Source organism: Apostichopus japonicus, chromosome 19 (assembly GCF_037975245.1).
Source record: "Apostichopus japonicus isolate 1M-3 chromosome 19, ASM3797524v1, whole genome shotgun sequence".
Lineage (NCBI taxonomy): Eukaryota > Metazoa > Echinodermata > Holothuroidea > Aspidochirotida > Stichopodidae > Apostichopus > Apostichopus japonicus.
The window spans coordinates 27,939,320-27,956,868 of NC_092579.1; the positions used below are offsets into that span (position 1 = coordinate 27,939,320).

Sequence of the window (17,549 nt, forward strand, 5' to 3'; positions counted from 1 at the left end):
GTGAAATACAAAATATAGTTAATGCAAAAATTGTAAAGAAAAGCACAATGTCAAGTTACGTAAGTTATTATGAAAGCACCTTTTAGGTCTAATTAAATGTTGCTACAGCAAATGAAAGTGCATCATTTGAAATGTTATCACTTCCTGTAAATTAAAAAAAAAATATTTGATACTAATGGAAACCATTGATTTTTATCCAAGTATTTGAATAGCAGCAGACTTCACACTGCAAAGAAAAAAAACAAACTGCTGTACGAACAGTGAGAAAATAACACACAACAGGAAAGAGAATAACTATCACGGACATTACAAGATGGCTTCCACTTCCAAGATGGCTTCCACAAGATGGCTTCCACTTTTAAGAGTGCTCTGAATTTACAGAGCACGATCCTTTCACTTAACTGTACATCTGGATGTCCTCGTTTTTTTCTATAATCTGGCCAATCTGGGTAGATTTACAAAATTTGAAGGAAAACAATAAAAATACGTCCACATTTTCCAGTACTTCCCACGTTATTCTTGTAACATTTTTTTGGTCATACTTTGTACCTTTGTTATACTTTGTAAGTTTGTATTTTGGGGATACCTCACTTACAAGTTCTTATGAACTTTTCGAAGATTCCCCACAACCATATACTTTGTATACCATATACTTGAATTATGTAAAATGTTGATAACGTTGATGGTTGAAATATAGTTGAACAAACAAACAAAGTTGTAACAGGTTTGCAAACAGTGGGAAACCTTTTCTCGACAATGATTTGGCCATCTAGCAATTCCACAGAAAGGTTAATTGTCAATAGTGAATAATTCTTCACTATTCTGGGATATTCAACTTTTTTTTAACTCCCAACCTGTTACCAATTTTATATCGATACCATTCAATAACAGCTTTTTCAACATGGGTGGTGGGGGGGGGGGAGAACATCAACTCAAGACCATCCCCAGGATGCTACTAATCTTCTTTTCTCTAAGTAAACACTACAATGACTGGAGGTGGCTGGTGAACAATTGGAGCCTACAGGGCTGTAAAACTTCAAAATTTGTTGAGCATGGTTGAAGAGATAGGAAGTAGTATTCAAGCAAGTCTTAGCAGCAGGTAGATATTAAATAACAGTGATGTTCCTTTCTGCTGATATTTCACAACTTTATGAAACATTTGATTAAATTCTTTTTATTTTATTTTGATGTTGGTTATTTCAGCATATGACTTGCAAAGATAGTTTATTAAGTGTATTAGAGGTTGTAGCAGAGTGAACTACCAGCAAGGTTTCCAATGAAGAAATAAATAACAAATGAAAGTCACATCGTCATCCAGTTTTTAAAATTAAATAAAAGTACAACAAGGTATTGTATATTTATCTAAAAAACAAGGCAACTTTATTGTAAAATATCTACTCATTACAAAAGTTTAAAAAAAATTAGGAAAGTAAACCATTCACTTAGTTATCACAACTGTTAAGATGATTGTTAATCATTTCACAAGATTAGAATGGAATGGATTATCAAGTACTTAAATAAACTATACAGTTGTGCGCAGGACGGTTGTGCCTAAGACAACCTCACAAAGTTTTGATTGTTTGATATGATATTTAGTCATGCTGGACCACCATAGACAAAACATTTTAAAATCAGCCATAATTAGCAAACTATCTAAGACTAAAATATCTACAAAGCGATTTATTGCCATATATCCAAAAATATTGCAATCGTTATTCAAGTGGTTAGCAGGGGTGCAACCAACACTTTGTACTAAAGATAGTGGGGGGGGGAGGGAGGGTCAATTCAGGGAACAATGAGTACTGAAGTACACTGAGTACTGAAATGGTGATACATCTATCCAACACCATATCAACTGACATATGATTGAATACTATAGTTTCAGGAGGTTACAATTAGAAATGGTTACCCCTGTTAGGGTTAGTGGTAATAAGGTAATAAGATTACACATAGGCCTATTGGTTTATTCAATCCCTGGTTATGATCAGGTAGTATGAGATCTAGTAGTATGAGGGTCTGGTTACTTATATTCACAAATATCTAGCATTTCTGTTAGTGCTACATCAATGGTCAAAGTTTAGTACAATTAATCTGTAGCAGCTGCTGCTAAATGAATTTAAATAATAAAAAAAATACTGAAAAGTCCTGTGCATACCCCCCCCCTCCCTACCCTAGTGATACCCCAATGACCATGAGATGAGGTTAGCTTAAAACTCCTGTATGACACCCAACCAGCACAAAGCAAAGGTGGGGTATAAATGCTCCCAAATAACATTGTTTCACTTGTTCAGAGTACAGTAGCTCTCTATATGGTAGGGAATAAAAAAAATCATACGTTTTTTAAGAAAAGGAGAAATTATTGGCTGGAATAGGATTTGCATCTGTAAAAACCTTAAGATTACCAAATCTTGCATGCTATCAACTGAGCTATCCAGCCCTTAGTTGATACTATTTCCTATAAAACAAATACTATGCTGGGGGGAGGGGGGGGGGGGGAAGTAACCCAGTTTTTCATGTGTTGGTGCATTATTAATCTGACAGGTTAACTAGTTTAGTTTACTATTACCCAATGTTTTCAGAAGACAACCGAAGCTCAACCTATCAATGTGATGAATGTTGATGAACACCGGCTTTAATATATCAAGCCTCCTATTTTCATTGAGATTACAGAGAATTAAAGAGACAGGTTTACTTGTTGCATGCAATCCTGCTCCTATTGCTATTCTACGATCCAAAACTGTGCAATAAAAAAGTGTCAAAAATATAAACCCTAGCATTTCTGAAGCTATGCCTCACAGACTAACAGTCAGATGTGTTGTTATCTGAGCTATGATCTGTCCCCAACTTCAACAGGGGTTTATTCCGTGTCTCGTTAAACACGACAGACTTCCCCCTAAGTTCATGAATTGCATCATTTGAAGCTGCGTCTGAAGAAATGTATGTCAGACTATTTTCTATGGCTAGCCGAAATTAGCGGACATTATTTTCCAGTTCCGATTAAAGCATTGTTTTTCATTTATGTGTTTTCAGAGTTTTAATTTATCCAAGTCCACAGTAATATCTTCGGTTGTTGGTTGTGTGCTCTGTGGGTAGAAACAAACAGAGACACTTTGTTACCATGGGGACTGACTAATATTGGCTTATTGATTGCAGTATGGCTTGTCCACAGCCATGTGTTTTCTGTTCACAAATACTTTCACTCAGACACAGCTTCACGTTAACAAATTTGTCAAGAAATTGAATAAGGAATTCACAATTTGTGACAAAATTCTTCTTATTCCTCATGCCCACCCGCTTTCTTGTTTCATAGAGTGGAATAAGAGTGGTTGACCAAGAGATATCGTTAAAGCATGCCTGAGAGCATGGGTAAAAAAGTGAAGAATTTCTTTAAATAACTTTAATAAGCAGGCAGCTAATGAAATTCTAGCCAGAAAGACAATATGGCTCCCTGATGTCACCAATCACATCAGACTTGTCATGTGTTGTGTCTTTAAGCATTATCGTTATTTGCTGCTTTGAAACACGTTAAAAATGCAACTGTGTACACGATGCTTAATGAATTTGTCTTCCATTAATGTTCATATCTAGCTGCATGTACTGACAGAGTTTAAATATCAAGTCTGATATCGAACGATTCTGCTTTGATGTCGTTTACAGATCAACCGACGACTGTAAGTTTACTTGGGATGGTCATATAACAGACTTCTATGGAACAAAAGTAAGAATTGCAATCAGCAAACTCCATTTTGCATAATTTATGAAATATGGTCACTCCTCTAGTCGAGTCTCTCTTCAAGCTTTGACAAATGTTTCATGGAAAAGTGTTTATAATAGTTCACAGAATCACTTAGCCCAGCTCTAGAACACTGCATTTTATTTTATTATTTGTTTCTTTGTTATTGTATATTTTTACTCTTGTACAGCCTCTTGAGCATTTTTTTTTGGTGGTAGTAAGTGGTGAGTATTATAAATCCTCATTATTATTATAATTATTATTAAGCACCTATTTAAAGATAAAAGAGTCAGGCTTGTAATTGAAAGTTGAAGGGATTTATGCATCTTTTTTGGCATTTCCTATTTTTTGCCTTTATTGGCAAAAACTACATTTGTTTGTTTGGTTTTTTGTTCTTGTTTCCTAAGTATTTTGTCAGGGTAGTGCCACTCTGATGTGTTTCACTCCCTTTCACACAGCTTCTTCGTATCAACTGTTACGGAGGAAACATTTTTTGTCATCATTTGCAGCCGAGGGAAAACTATCACAGGACTCTACCAGGGTATTTTCTTTTGACCTCAAAAGTGGATTTTGTGATAACATAACCATTAATGTTAAGTACTTACAATATTTTCTAAATCATCTGGATCATCTTTCCTTGGAGATGGTGTAATAGATTGACCTTTGACCTCTAACTCTGGTTCACCTTCTTCCTCCTCCTCCTCATCCTCTTCCTTATCCTCATCTTCATCATCAGACCCTTCGTCATCGCTGACCAAAAAAAAACAGAATTCCAGAAGATCAAAAGATTTAGTACAGCCGCTACATTAGAGTCACATTTAATTCATTTGTGAAAATAAAATATTTTTATTATAATAAATATTATATAAATATTTATTTTTCAAAATATTTTGTGTCAATTTTAAAGCAGAGATTTCTGTTGAATTTCCTAGATATGCAACAAGATTTGATATAACAATCTGGTCATTACGCACTTTATTTGTTTGTATTTTCAAATAGTGAAGAAAGAGGAGAATATTTATGGACAAGCTCGAATTGTCTCGGGAACAAATTGGTCAGGAATTTTAAGGAATAATAAACTGACTTCCTAATTTTGTCGTCCCATCTAGTAAATAAATCTGGGATGGTTTTGGTAAACTTTGGATCCTTACTTCCGAGTATTGGTCAGTTGGTCAGGTGTGATAAAATAACCATCGGCTAACTCAAAACAAACAACAAAAATAGCTACTTGAAATCTTTCTTTTGAAACTTTTTTAATTATATAAGTCATGGTAATCCTCAAGTGTTGTACTGCCTTGCGAGTGGCCTTGGACGACGAACTACACTTTAAGGCGTACGATTAATCTGATATTTACCTGAATGAACCAAGTACGTCATTTTTATCGATTGCCTCCAGTATGGCTGTGATCAACGTTACACCGTCTTCGCCAAATAAATTTCCTGATCATGATATAAAATAAAATGAAATACAGATACTGCAGATATAAAATATATATATGTTTATAAAAAAATTATATATAATATATATATATATATATATATTTATATATATATATATATATATATAAAATATAGATAGTGGGAGGCAGCATATAAACTAGACCAACTTTAATTATATATTGCATGATATTAATATTACAAGAAATTACATTTCCGAGCGAATTTTGTCGTTGTAGAATCCAAACAGGTTGCCTATTTAGTAAAACTATTTGCTTATTAATGTCCATGTGGCCCTCAAAGGTTAAAGTTTCAACGTTTACAGTCTTGCATCAAAGGCCAAGGCCTTCTCACATAAATTCTCTATTACAACATTTAACGCTTAGTCATCAGATTGTCACATCTACACACCCAAGTATGCACAATTCAAACAGTCGCCACATTAACATGACCCCTGATGTACTTCCCATAGGTTGCAGCCACCCAACCCGCACACACAACTATGTTTACAAGTTACCTCCCAGGTTCTCATTTATACACCTGGGTGAGATACTGTGCCTTGTCTAAGGACACAGCGCAATGATCTGACCAGGACTCGAACCTGCAATCCTTAGATCGCAAGTCCATCACCTTAGGCAGTTGACCATCACCCCCAACCCCCTCCCCCCCGGTTTTGATTAACTGCGATCTGTAAGAGTAAACATAAAATGCTGCATTAAATGGAATACCTACCTGAATTTATCACCAACAGATTACTTCAATTTACATTTAATCTAATCTGAATGGGTCATCTTTATCAGTACATTGAAATGAAATGGAACAAAACAAGGGCTCTTAATAATGATATCAGAAAATGAATGGGTATTCCTTCATTTTGACCAACTAGAAAATGGAGAAGGGGTAAGAACCTAAATTAACAATTTTAGTGAATGACAAAGTTGTTAAATGATATGCAAATGGTACAAACTCACAAGTAGACCATTATTGGACTCGGAGTGGAGTTTGTAACTGTCCAGCGATAATTTTATGATTGCAAAGATCGCTAATACATCCCCAAACTTGAGTTATCTCATCACATGTGTTCCAATATACTGAAGAAGCATATTGCTTTCGAACCATAGCTCCAAATGGATAAAGACAAGGCTTACTCACCATTAAGTTCTAGTTTTTCTAATTTTGTCTTCTTCTCAACACTTTCCGCTACCTTCAAACCAGCATCTTTTCCAATTTCACCAAAACCGAAGTTGATCTCCTGCACAAAAATACAGAACAGGAGAAAGAAGATTTTAACTGTTTGTTTACAATATAACACATAACACCATACTTTCTTTCTTCATTTGAATAACCATTCCACTGATAATGGTTCCCACGACTTTCAACAAATCAAATTTCCAGACTTTTTCAAGACCAAAACATCTTTTACGGTTTTGCTTTGAAACTACACAATAGGACGTAATGTTAAGCTACTGTACCCTTAGTAGGCCTAACAACTATAACTCTTGCCAACTATATGCTAACTATTATCATTTACTTGCAAATTTAACAGAAAATTACAAATCACAATAGAGTGTACATCCAAAATTGATCGCTCAATTTGGTCTGTTTTGAACCAAAACTGAAAACCACAAACATAACAAGTGTTCAAATCAGTACTCTCCTGACTTTCCCAGACTAAACTTCAAAATTGTAGGATTTTCAACACTCATTTTTATTCTTTTATTTTCCCTACTTTTGCCAGATTTTTCCTGTCTTCCAGACTGCGAGTGAAAGCAAGACTGACTTTACCAGCAATTTTGACCCAAATTGTATGAAATGGAACCCATAATGTCAGGAAATTCATTTACATTTTCATGCTTTTCATTTTATTGAAAAGAGCATGCAACTATCTCCATGTGGATTCTATTTTCACAACTAATATATCTGTTGGTATTGCAAACAAGAAACCCAAAATCCTGCATGTGATTAATTTTTGGTCATAAAATATCTTTTTTCTGTACTCACCCTTATATTTGGCAGTGCAACTGTGATGGTTTCAGCCAGGGCCGAGGCTCCCTCTGAACGGATTAGGCAGTCGCCAAAGTTTAAAATCTCCATGTTATTTGCTTTCATGAGTGCCTGGTAAAAAGCAAAAAAAGCGAACATAACTGCTGAAGCATATTTCACTCATTTTCAAAAGAGAAAATAAATATATTTCTTTCCAAAACTTGAGTTTTGAAGTCCAACTATTCATAGAACATGCTTTTCCTGGTTGTATGGCTGCTTACTGCACTTTCAAACTAAACGTAGATAGAGAGAGACAAAATCTGGTCAATGTATTAAAGTTAGTGGGGTCGAGTTGCAGCCTCTTGCCATCATCTGGTCATCAATGATAAATTTCTTATGGGCCCAGTGATGAGAAGAGAAGAGTCGCATAATTTTCCCTGATCCAATCAATTCCCTTCACAGCACCATCAACCTCACCTCTCTCCATCTCTTCAAAAGCCTAACTTCCTTGATATGACCGCTCAGAAAGAAAGAGTGAACACCTTGTTACCCATCCTTTTCAGCAAATGAAATTCCAGACATTTATTAAGGCCAAAATATTTTCTAATGTTTGGCTACCAACAGTAGGACTAACATTTGTAACTCTTTTTAAAAGGTTTGCTAACCACTACCATGAATTTGCGATGAGTGTGGAACATATAACCATGGCATGCCATAACCGTAACTTTTCACCACAGTGTGATTCATGCCTGGGAAGTTTCTCACACTTTCCAAACTTGCTTGCATAGTTCTAGTGATGCCTTGGCACTTAAAAGTCACTGGAGACTTCTCATCTAAACTTGACCACTCTGGACCAAAGTATTATTTTTGACCATCCCCCACCCCCCAACCAAAAAGAAACATGTAATAAGTAGTCATTTTACAATAAGAGATATTTTCCAAATGAGGATTTTTCCTCCATTTTTAATTTGAACATCAAGATCCAGATAATCCCCCCCCCCCTGTTGTAACACATTTTTCATACCAGGTGGGAACAATGCCCCCCACTGATTTGTCCACCTAGTCCACAGACTCACCATTATCTCCATGGCTATAGCTGGCACCCACAACACTGTAAGACTGGTACTGCTGACAAATAAAGCTTCACCAAATCTTCACCAAAATTGCTCTTATGATTCTCGTTCTACTATTGCTAACATATCACTTACAAATGTTTTTTTTTGGTAACCAACCAAACAAACACTTACTGAACAACTACTCTTAAATTCAATATTTGGCTTTTCCTATTGAATAAAGTATTTCTTTTTCAAACAAGTTCACCTTGTTCACTTTATTTCCTGTTTAACAGTGGAATTTGTCTTTCATGCAAATACTACATAAAGTACACCTTGTAACAAGATTGTGCATGTGACCAGGTAGTTAGTCGAACAGTGGCTAAGCAATAACAATATGCTTTAAGAATACAACTGAAATAGTTTGGAAATAAACTGTGAAACTGTTTAAGTATGTGCCGATAGGATAAATCAGCCAACTTCCTTTAAATAAGCAGTATGCTAAGCAACACAAATCATAAATAAAGTTAAAAAAATATGTCATTTTTTCCCCAAGTCTCTGTTTGAAGGCGCATCCTGCATTTACAAACTAAGAAATCTTGAAGTTGACATGTTTTTTATTTACAGCATGTGTTTTTTCACTGTTGGTAAATGCTGCACCCGTTGGAAAAAACCCTGTGGGTGTCATGAATGATGGTGTCATGAATGACAGTGCAAGCCGTCTGCGATGGAGAGAGAGTTTCACTGACAAGGTAAAGAAGAAACCAATCAGAAAATCCTAAAAGCAAGACAAGTATTTTTGTCTTTGTATATGTGCTCACCTTCGACATTGCTATTGCACCTCTGGCTGTGAATGTGTTGTCATTCATGTTGAATATCTACAAAATGGAAATATTTAAAGAATCAAGAAATGTGTAAAGATTTCACAGATTGCTCATCACCTTCACTGTTCAATTTTTCAATAAAAAAATAATAAGCAATAGAATACTATACAATACAATGAAATAGAATATAATACTATACAATACATTACAACATTATACAATGCAATACTATACAATAGAACATAATACAATACAATACAATAAAATATAATACAATTCTATACTAAACAATACTATACAATAGAATATAATACCATACAATACAATAAAATACAATACTATACAATGCTTTACAATTCTGTACTAAACTATACTTTACAAGAAAATACTATACAATGCAATACTATATGATACTATACAATTCTATACTATACAATGCAATACTATACAATAGAATATAATACTATACAATACAATAAAATACAATACTTTACAATTCTATACTACACTATACTTTACAAGAAAATACTATACAATGCAATACTATACGATACTATACAATTCTATACTATACAATGCAATACTATACAATAGAATATAATACTCTACAATACAACACTATCAAATACAATACTATATACAATACCATACCATGCAATACAATACCATACTATGTATACAATTAAATGCAAATACAATACAATACCATACAATACTATACTAGGGAATACAATACAACACTATACAATACAATACCATACAATATAACAAACCCAAACAATATATGTTAACTGACACGTGTTTACATTACATTACATTGCATGTCAACACATGTAAGACAAACAATCTCTCCCCCTCCCAGAGAGACACAAGTGCCTGGTTTTTGTAGCCCTTTGACTTACCCTTAGATTAGGGCTGCTTACTACAGCTTCTGCCATGGCTTCAATACCCTCAGGGTTGATGCCATTTTGTGGCATCTGTATTTCTTCTAGTGTACCAATGGTCTGAAAAAATGTACAAGAAAGGAATAGAGTTTATGAAAAGGATTTCCTAAAGTGCTCATCTTCTTGCAAATAACTGTAGATAAATGAGAAAAATAAAAAACTGCTCATAATCCTATAGAAGAATGGGGTTATTAAAAGAATTTAAATAAGCCATTATAAAGAGAGAGCTATTCCTAATATGAACTGCAAAACATCTACCTAAAAACAGCAGGTAACAATGAGTTAACAACAGTCTGATAAAAGAATACATGACCCTTAAAGTAAAGATAAATTACTTATCTTAAAAAATAACCGACTTCTTTAGTCTACCAAAATCAATGAACCTCACTCCCCAAAACTGATATGACAATAAAAATATCACATTGTCTAAACACTGGATGCACATATATCAGGGACTTAAACTACTGCCCTAACATAATGACCATCATTTTTGGATCTGACTATTCATAACTCTGAAAATTGTAAATACAAAGTTCGCTGATTTTAGTAAAGATTTGGCGTTGATCGCAAAGGTCTTACCTTGAATGCTTTGGAGAGAGCTATTGCTCCTGGATTTTCTAATCTGTTCCTTCCAGCGATGAACACCTTCAGAGCGAGAGGTTTGCCCGCTTTACTGCTCTCCTGGTGGCACTTGATCAAAGATTCAGCAAGAATCTGCGGAGGAAAAAAAAAGCAAACGGGATGAATTTTGACAGAATTTGATTGCAGTAATGTTTCTAGAGCTGATCTGGTTTACAAGATATTCAAATCTGAAAAATATCATTAATGTCTGAAATGCTCTTTAATGATTAACTGATCACTAAATCACTCTGCAGTGCAGGCCTGAGTGTTAAAATTCATGTTAATTCATCGTTTAATAAATTCTAAAACCATGTTTCTTCAATTTCATATCAAACGACTGAACACTGTTGGATGACATTCAACACAATGTACTCAAAAAGTTGTAATACATTGGAAACATGTTATTTGAGACTGTAACATCTTATGTGTTCCTAGTGAGGTTTGCATTACCCCTGAGGCAATGCCCTAATGGTGCATCTGCTAGACTTCAGTAGTGCAGCCACTTTATCTAAGGAGCCTTTTACGGGACATTTCTCAAATAATGAAAGTACTGTATATATGCAACCTAGACAGTGGTTTTAATTGGACTATAATACATCCAAGTTTATTTTGACATCCAAAGTCATCCTTTTGAAGATATAACGCTTGTGCCCCTCAATGTTGTGACAATATCGAAGATGTGATTAGGATGGTCATGTATACAACTTCAGTGTCATTAATTTAATACTTATGTCCTTCCGTGTTGTTTGGAAAGCAAACTAATGTACTGATTTCATAGCTAGCCCATTATCTGAGTTCTTACAAGTATATTGTTTGACCAGAGCTAAATGCATGATAAACAAAATTATATATTACTGTTGATCCCTTTTCATTCCCAGGACTATGGATTCACATTTCCAACAGAGAGACCCTACTACTCTTGCCCCCATCCCGGCCCCAATGCACCCCCTCCCCCACATCATCTGACCACTGAGTGCATATCAAGGCTAGGGAAAGAGTTTACAATGTTACACTGTGATAATGTAATTTGCTTTGAATAACTGTTGGATGTGTGTTATACATCTTTTTAGTTCTCAAACTTTGTGATCCCTTGAAGCTTGTATGATCAAAACAAGAAATATCTGTTTCCATTTTTCCATTTAACTTGCATACCTTTCCTCCGATTCCAAGCCCTTGGTTGTTGAACCTCAGTTCTTGAAGTGTGTAACACGCTGGACTCTCAAGGAGATCTTTGACTGCCTTGACACCGTCCGGTCCAAAGGCGTTGTCACTGAGATTAATCTCAACGAGGTGAGCACCGGATTTCATGATGGATGCACCTAATCCTCTCTGCATTGATGATCCAATAGAGAGCAAAATAGAACGAAAGAACATGTTATAAGAATATAATTCTAACTTTTGCTTTAAAAACACATCAAATCCAAGCAAGACATACTTAGCAATTAGCATCCACAAAGAGAATAAAACCCAGAAAGATAACACTAAGTACCCTTTTAGCAGACTTACAGGATGTTAAACTGGGCAGTCCACAAACTTTTAGGATTTTCCATGAGAGCTGAGCCACGACCTATCCGACAAACCCCTCAGCAGAGTCAAAGCTCATGAATTCTAGCGGGGACTATATGGAGTTACATAAATTACTTCATCGATTTCCACTGGCAAGCTACAGTACTAAACGTGTAGATCTTCTGACATCTGAATCCTGTAACTCAACCATAGTTTTACTTTACAGACCATTGACACAAACCAGTTGGTGCAAGCCTTCTGATCAGAACTCATGATCTACTGTACCATGTCAGTCATGGAGTAACAGAGTAATGGTATTTTAAGTTTAAGACTCAACCACTGGTTCCCACAACCACCCCCCTCTCCCCATCATAACTGTACCCCCAAGCAATTAATACTTAGCAGTGAGCATCTATAATGAGAACAAACCAGAAAGAAAAGTGATATCCTTGCATATATCATATGTTACTCTTTCTACATAAATACAAGCAATTGCCCAGGAAAATATTCATTTGTGCCAAATGAAAGAGGAACACAAACTATGCATCCTGACAAAATTTGCAATCAATTCCTAGATACTTTATTGCGAGAGGGCGTTGTGGTCAAGTGATTAAGGCAGTGGACTTGTGATCTAAGGATTACAGGTACGAGTCCTGGCCAGATCATTGCGTTGTGTCCTTGGGCAAGGCACTTTACCTCCATTGCCTCTCTTCACCCGGGTGTATAAATGGGGACTTGAGAGGTAACTTGTAAATATAGTTGCGTGCGCTGGTTTGTGGCTGCACCCTATTGGAAGTCCCCCGGGGGACATGTGGTTGTGGTGCCCAAGGAGAGGTTGATTGAATTGTACACACTTGGGTGTGTAGGTGTGACAAGTTACCAATGACCAGGGTTAAGTTGTGAAGTTGTGTGAGAGGGCCTTGGCCCTGAACAAGACTGTAAACCTAAAATAATAATATTTGAGATGACAACATGTCATACCAACAACGCACTTGAAGCAAACAAGAGTACTGTCATATTAAAGACAGGTTGATAATTTATTTTTAAATAAATTTTCTTTCAAGAAGGGCTTCCAATCTTCTATTTCAAACCTGGGATACATCATAATATGGAAAACCACATTCCTTGGTACAGTAGGAGTGCTCCCCAATTCCACTGTTGAACAGTAGGGTGAACTAGGTAAACAAACAATTTGTTGTCAGTGTGCAACTACAGTATGGCATCATCCAAACTTGCCTGTTTACTTTTGTTGCAAACTGTTTATTCATACTATGAGAATTGCTTATTTAAATTTGCAAGGCCCCTTTATAAGACTGTTTAAGCTTACACCCTGACAACTAGAAAAATATCAAGACTTTCTTCCACAAGCAAAATATCCATAAAACAGTAGAATGTTGCTTGGTGACTTCTCATGTGGACAATAAACAGCCTTTAGAATGATGTACTTACCAATGCTGGTGGGATTTCTGAACGGAGCCTCCCGGTAAACATATCAAACCATCTTATTCTCTAAAATAGGAAGGAAATACAACAAAGTGTATATTAACTTCTTTCAAATAAAACAAAAACTGTTAGCAAACTGCTTATCCACTAAAGAGATTTGAATACTGCCATTCAGCCTCTGAAGAAGATCCTGCTAGGATTGAAACATCAGGCCCACTTACTTTTACACATTAACTTTGTCACTAAGGAATTCAACAACTAAATGAAAACAAAAGGGAAATTCTGGAAATGAAAAGATTCCTCTGAAACCTTATTCTCCAAAATTGCTCCAAACCATCAATCAAAGCCTTATTTGTCCATCAAACTGAGCTTATTCTGCTACTGAAATGAGAATGAGCAGAAACCTTGTCTTGAATGTGTGATTATTATACTTCACAACAGTAACAGAAACAATAATTCTTTAGACCCTCAAGATTGAATACATCATGAGGCTTTAAATTTATTAACAATTGTGAAACATCCAGTCAGGTTTTATGTCATCATTTCTTTACTGTAGAATATAATTTGAAGATTTCAGTAATGACAAATTTAATTCATAACTCACTGGAAGAGAAAACAAAATATTTTCTATTGAGGGGATAAGTAGGCCAGTATTGCATAGCAAAATGGCAACAATTTACACAAGGTGCCAAGACGTATAGCATCTTTTCATATTTATGAACCATAATATTTGGTTAGATACAAAAATTCAAAGCCTTCAAAACTGTTCCACAAACTTTTAACTTTAAATTACTCCCCGTCTCTTTGTAACATTCTCAAGATATATGTATATGTATATGCACTACTCCCTTCATTAAATCCTGTACGTTCCAACAACAGATGGACATCTTTAAACAGTAAGGGCAGTTGTCCAGTTTATGTATTTATCTCGATGATCTGTATATAATATAGTATCTGTGTAGACCAGGTAGACTTTGGATTTGTACATATAGTTTTGCTTTTAAAATATCTTCATTTCATCAACCCGATCGAAAGGGGAAAAGATGAAGATGAAAAATCAAGAAAATAAAAACGATACACAACCAGGACATGGGTAGAGAAAGCACACTTAGATCTGATGTTACAAACTCAATAAGAATCCCCATATGCACAGTACAAGAACAAGAGGTACAATGTGAAAGACAAAAACAAAGTTCAAACCTTCATCAGTTTTGCACATTTACCTGTAATTCTGATTTGTCCTCTAAGGCTTTGGCAATGGCAGCTGCAGCTTCCACTCCTACAGTGTTACCATTCAGAGCTAATATGTGCATCTCTGGACTCTCTTTAATAGCATTGACTACCACAGCAGCTATGGAAAATAAAATAAAAGTATATGTATCATTAATTAAATCCCATTTCACACTTGGTAATTTCTTTTGTCAGGAGATTGGGTAGGAGAGCTGCTTACCAGTCAAAACGTCCCTTTACCAAAACGTCCCCGTACCAAAACGTCCCCGCTTTTGGTCAAAACGTCCCCGTTGGTCAAAACGTTCCCGTAAGTCAAAACGTCCCCGTCTAATACATTCATTTACAGTTGTTAATATATATTAATTTTAAGTTATTATTTGGCTAAGTTATCGGCATGCAAGTTGGATTACAGGCGCTAAATAAATCATGAAGGACTATATATCGTTTAGGGCAGAGACGGGAAAGGGGGCTGGGGCTTTAGCCGTAGTCCCCCTTCTATACCATCAAAAAATAAGAAGGCAGAAAAAATTCTGGAAAAGGGTAGCAAAATAGGCAAACAATCACGAAAATCCAAAATATAAAGTGTCTTCAGAAAAAAAATAAACGTTTGTGCTGTAGGAAAATATATATCACTTTCATCCAGCCCGTCTCGCATATTCCAAAAGTAACTTGTTGTACATAAACAAAACAAAAATTCTTTTATATTCCCTTCCCTCAATATCGTATACATTCATTCATTCAGAAACCAACTCGTGTTAAAAAAATCCTATAACCCTACAGCCCTGTTGCATTCCCTTTTCTAGTATCTTACCTCAGAAAATTATACTCAAAAATGTTTCCGCCCTCATACCCGGCACTTCCCACTCCTAAAACCTGTGTTTTCAACCTAAACTTACTTATCCTTACTCTTTGATTTGAACTAAAAACATCCACACTTGCATTCCAACTGATTATAAAAGCGGGGACGTTTTGACTCACGGGGACGTTTTGACTGCGGGGACGTTTTGGTTAAAAGCGGGGACGTTTTGGTCTGAAAAAAGCGGGGACGTTTTGGTAAAGGGACGTTTTGACTGGATACCGGAGAGCTAGTGAAGGTACAGTATCATGTAGGTATATGTCTACAGTATATTGGGGAAATGACTAGTTCAGCGAAATGAAAGTTTTGTTTTAGTTCAAATCTCGGAAAATTATGAAAAATTAGCCTTACTAGCATTAATCAGAAAGCAAAGAAATATGAACCAAACACTTCCTGATGTTGACTCCAGTAAGAGATAACAAAAGGCCTAGTCTCTTGCTCAACTGAAGATAAGATGTAGATGATGCAAGCAAGCATTTTACGCACTACATATTTTACTTTATTCTGGGTGCCTTACCCATCACTGGTTCACAATCACATTCATTGAAAGTTCTGATCAGCATTAGCTATGTTCATGTGTAATGCTGCAACTGTAGTCACTCAAGTTAGTATTTCACTAGGCTAGCCGACTTATAACAGTAATATCCATCACAAATTTTTGTTTGGGGTCGTACTAATTAGCATCAACAGGCCCATTTCACGACAACTCAAGACAACAAGTTTAAAATACCATCAAATACAATGGTTGTGATCAGAGTGTATCTGGAAACACGTTTAAAATTGACTGGAACCATCGTGCATACATATTTTTCACGGGAAAAATGTTTTAGTCGTAAAAATAGTCAAAGGTAGTTCCCAACACCTAACACAAACCCACCCATATCATAATGGTGCGGTCCAAAGTCATTGCGCAAGCGCAATAGCATCACGTCGTCCAATTCTACAGACGGAGAAAGTTGACTATTTTTACGGAAAACATTTTTTCCCGTGAAAAATATGTATGTTCGATGGTTTCAGTCAGTTTTAAACATGTTTCCAGATACACTTTGATTACAACCATTGTATTTGATTTTGATGGTATTTTAAACTTGTTGTGTTGAGTTGTCGTGAAATGGGACTGTTGGCGCTAATTAGTATGACCGCTTGTTTGGGCAAATAAGCTGTCCTGCGGTTGTTGACAAATTTTCTTGATTTTGCCATTTAAGATATAGGCTTTCAGCAAACATCAACAAAGAAATTCAAATGTCATATGGTTTAGGAAAACAATGTAAATGAAGCATACATGATAATCTGATAGCAAAATATCCGGATTAAATCTAGCCTAGGCCTAGAGCAACATTAATTTACAGTAACACTGGGTACTGTGTTAGCCAAGGCTATAGCCTAGGCCTAATTAATTAGGCATAAGCTAGGCTACTAGGCTAGCCGTAGTACATATTTTTATTTTGTCCCCATCACTCGTTTTCTTTTGTCATACCATCATCTGCTGAATCAAGTTTAAGCCCTTGTCCTGCAAAAGAAACTTCAGCCAACGGTTGCTCAACACTTGCTTGTGCAAGAAGATCGGTAACTGCTGCTACGTCAGCCATGTTCGGTTTTATTTTTACTGTTATTAGTGTCAAGTGTTACTGTTAGGCTATAACTTTGAAGTGTAGCCTAGGCTAGCTGTAACGGTTGAACTAAAAAAAAGATTCACAAAACGACTGCATCAAAGTGAATAGAGAAAGTCCCAGGTGAAAAACCCCCTTTGCTTGGTAACGTCGATTTCAATTGGTATTTCAGTAGGCCTATCTGCTTTTGACATAGAAATAAGAATATCCTGCATAACTACGCAGTGTGCTGTTTTGGTCTTCGCGCTAATGTAGCACGGTGTTTGGCCAATGCCTAACGTTCTCACCTCTCATGCTCTTGTGTGTATCT

General features: G+C 35.8%; 1 protein-coding gene across 1 annotated transcript in view; it reads right to left on the reverse strand.

Moving 5' to 3' along the window:
- The window catches only part of LOC139959514 (ran GTPase-activating protein 1-like), a 29,277-nt gene extending 11,791 nt beyond the window's left edge, over positions 1 to 17,486 (reverse strand). Inside the window, exons 1-11 of the mRNA XM_071957193.1 lie at positions 17,107 to 17,486; positions 14,767 to 14,894; positions 13,550 to 13,609; positions 11,747 to 11,923; positions 10,553 to 10,687; positions 9,932 to 10,033; positions 9,027 to 9,083; positions 7,172 to 7,285; positions 6,323 to 6,422; positions 5,089 to 5,173; positions 4,339 to 4,483 (exon numbers count right to left, since the gene is read on the reverse strand). Of these exons, the coding sequence (XP_071813294.1) occupies positions 4,339 to 4,483; positions 5,089 to 5,173; positions 6,323 to 6,422; positions 7,172 to 7,285; positions 9,027 to 9,083; positions 9,932 to 10,033; positions 10,553 to 10,687; positions 11,747 to 11,923; positions 13,550 to 13,609; positions 14,767 to 14,894; positions 17,107 to 17,218 (1,215 nt within the window). The 5' untranslated portion in view covers positions 17,219 to 17,486. The remainder of the gene's footprint in view (positions 1 to 4,338; positions 4,484 to 5,088; positions 5,174 to 6,322; positions 6,423 to 7,171; positions 7,286 to 9,026; positions 9,084 to 9,931; positions 10,034 to 10,552; positions 10,688 to 11,746; positions 11,924 to 13,549; positions 13,610 to 14,766; positions 14,895 to 17,106) is intronic.
- Between the last annotated feature and the right edge of the window lie 63 nt (positions 17,487 to 17,549).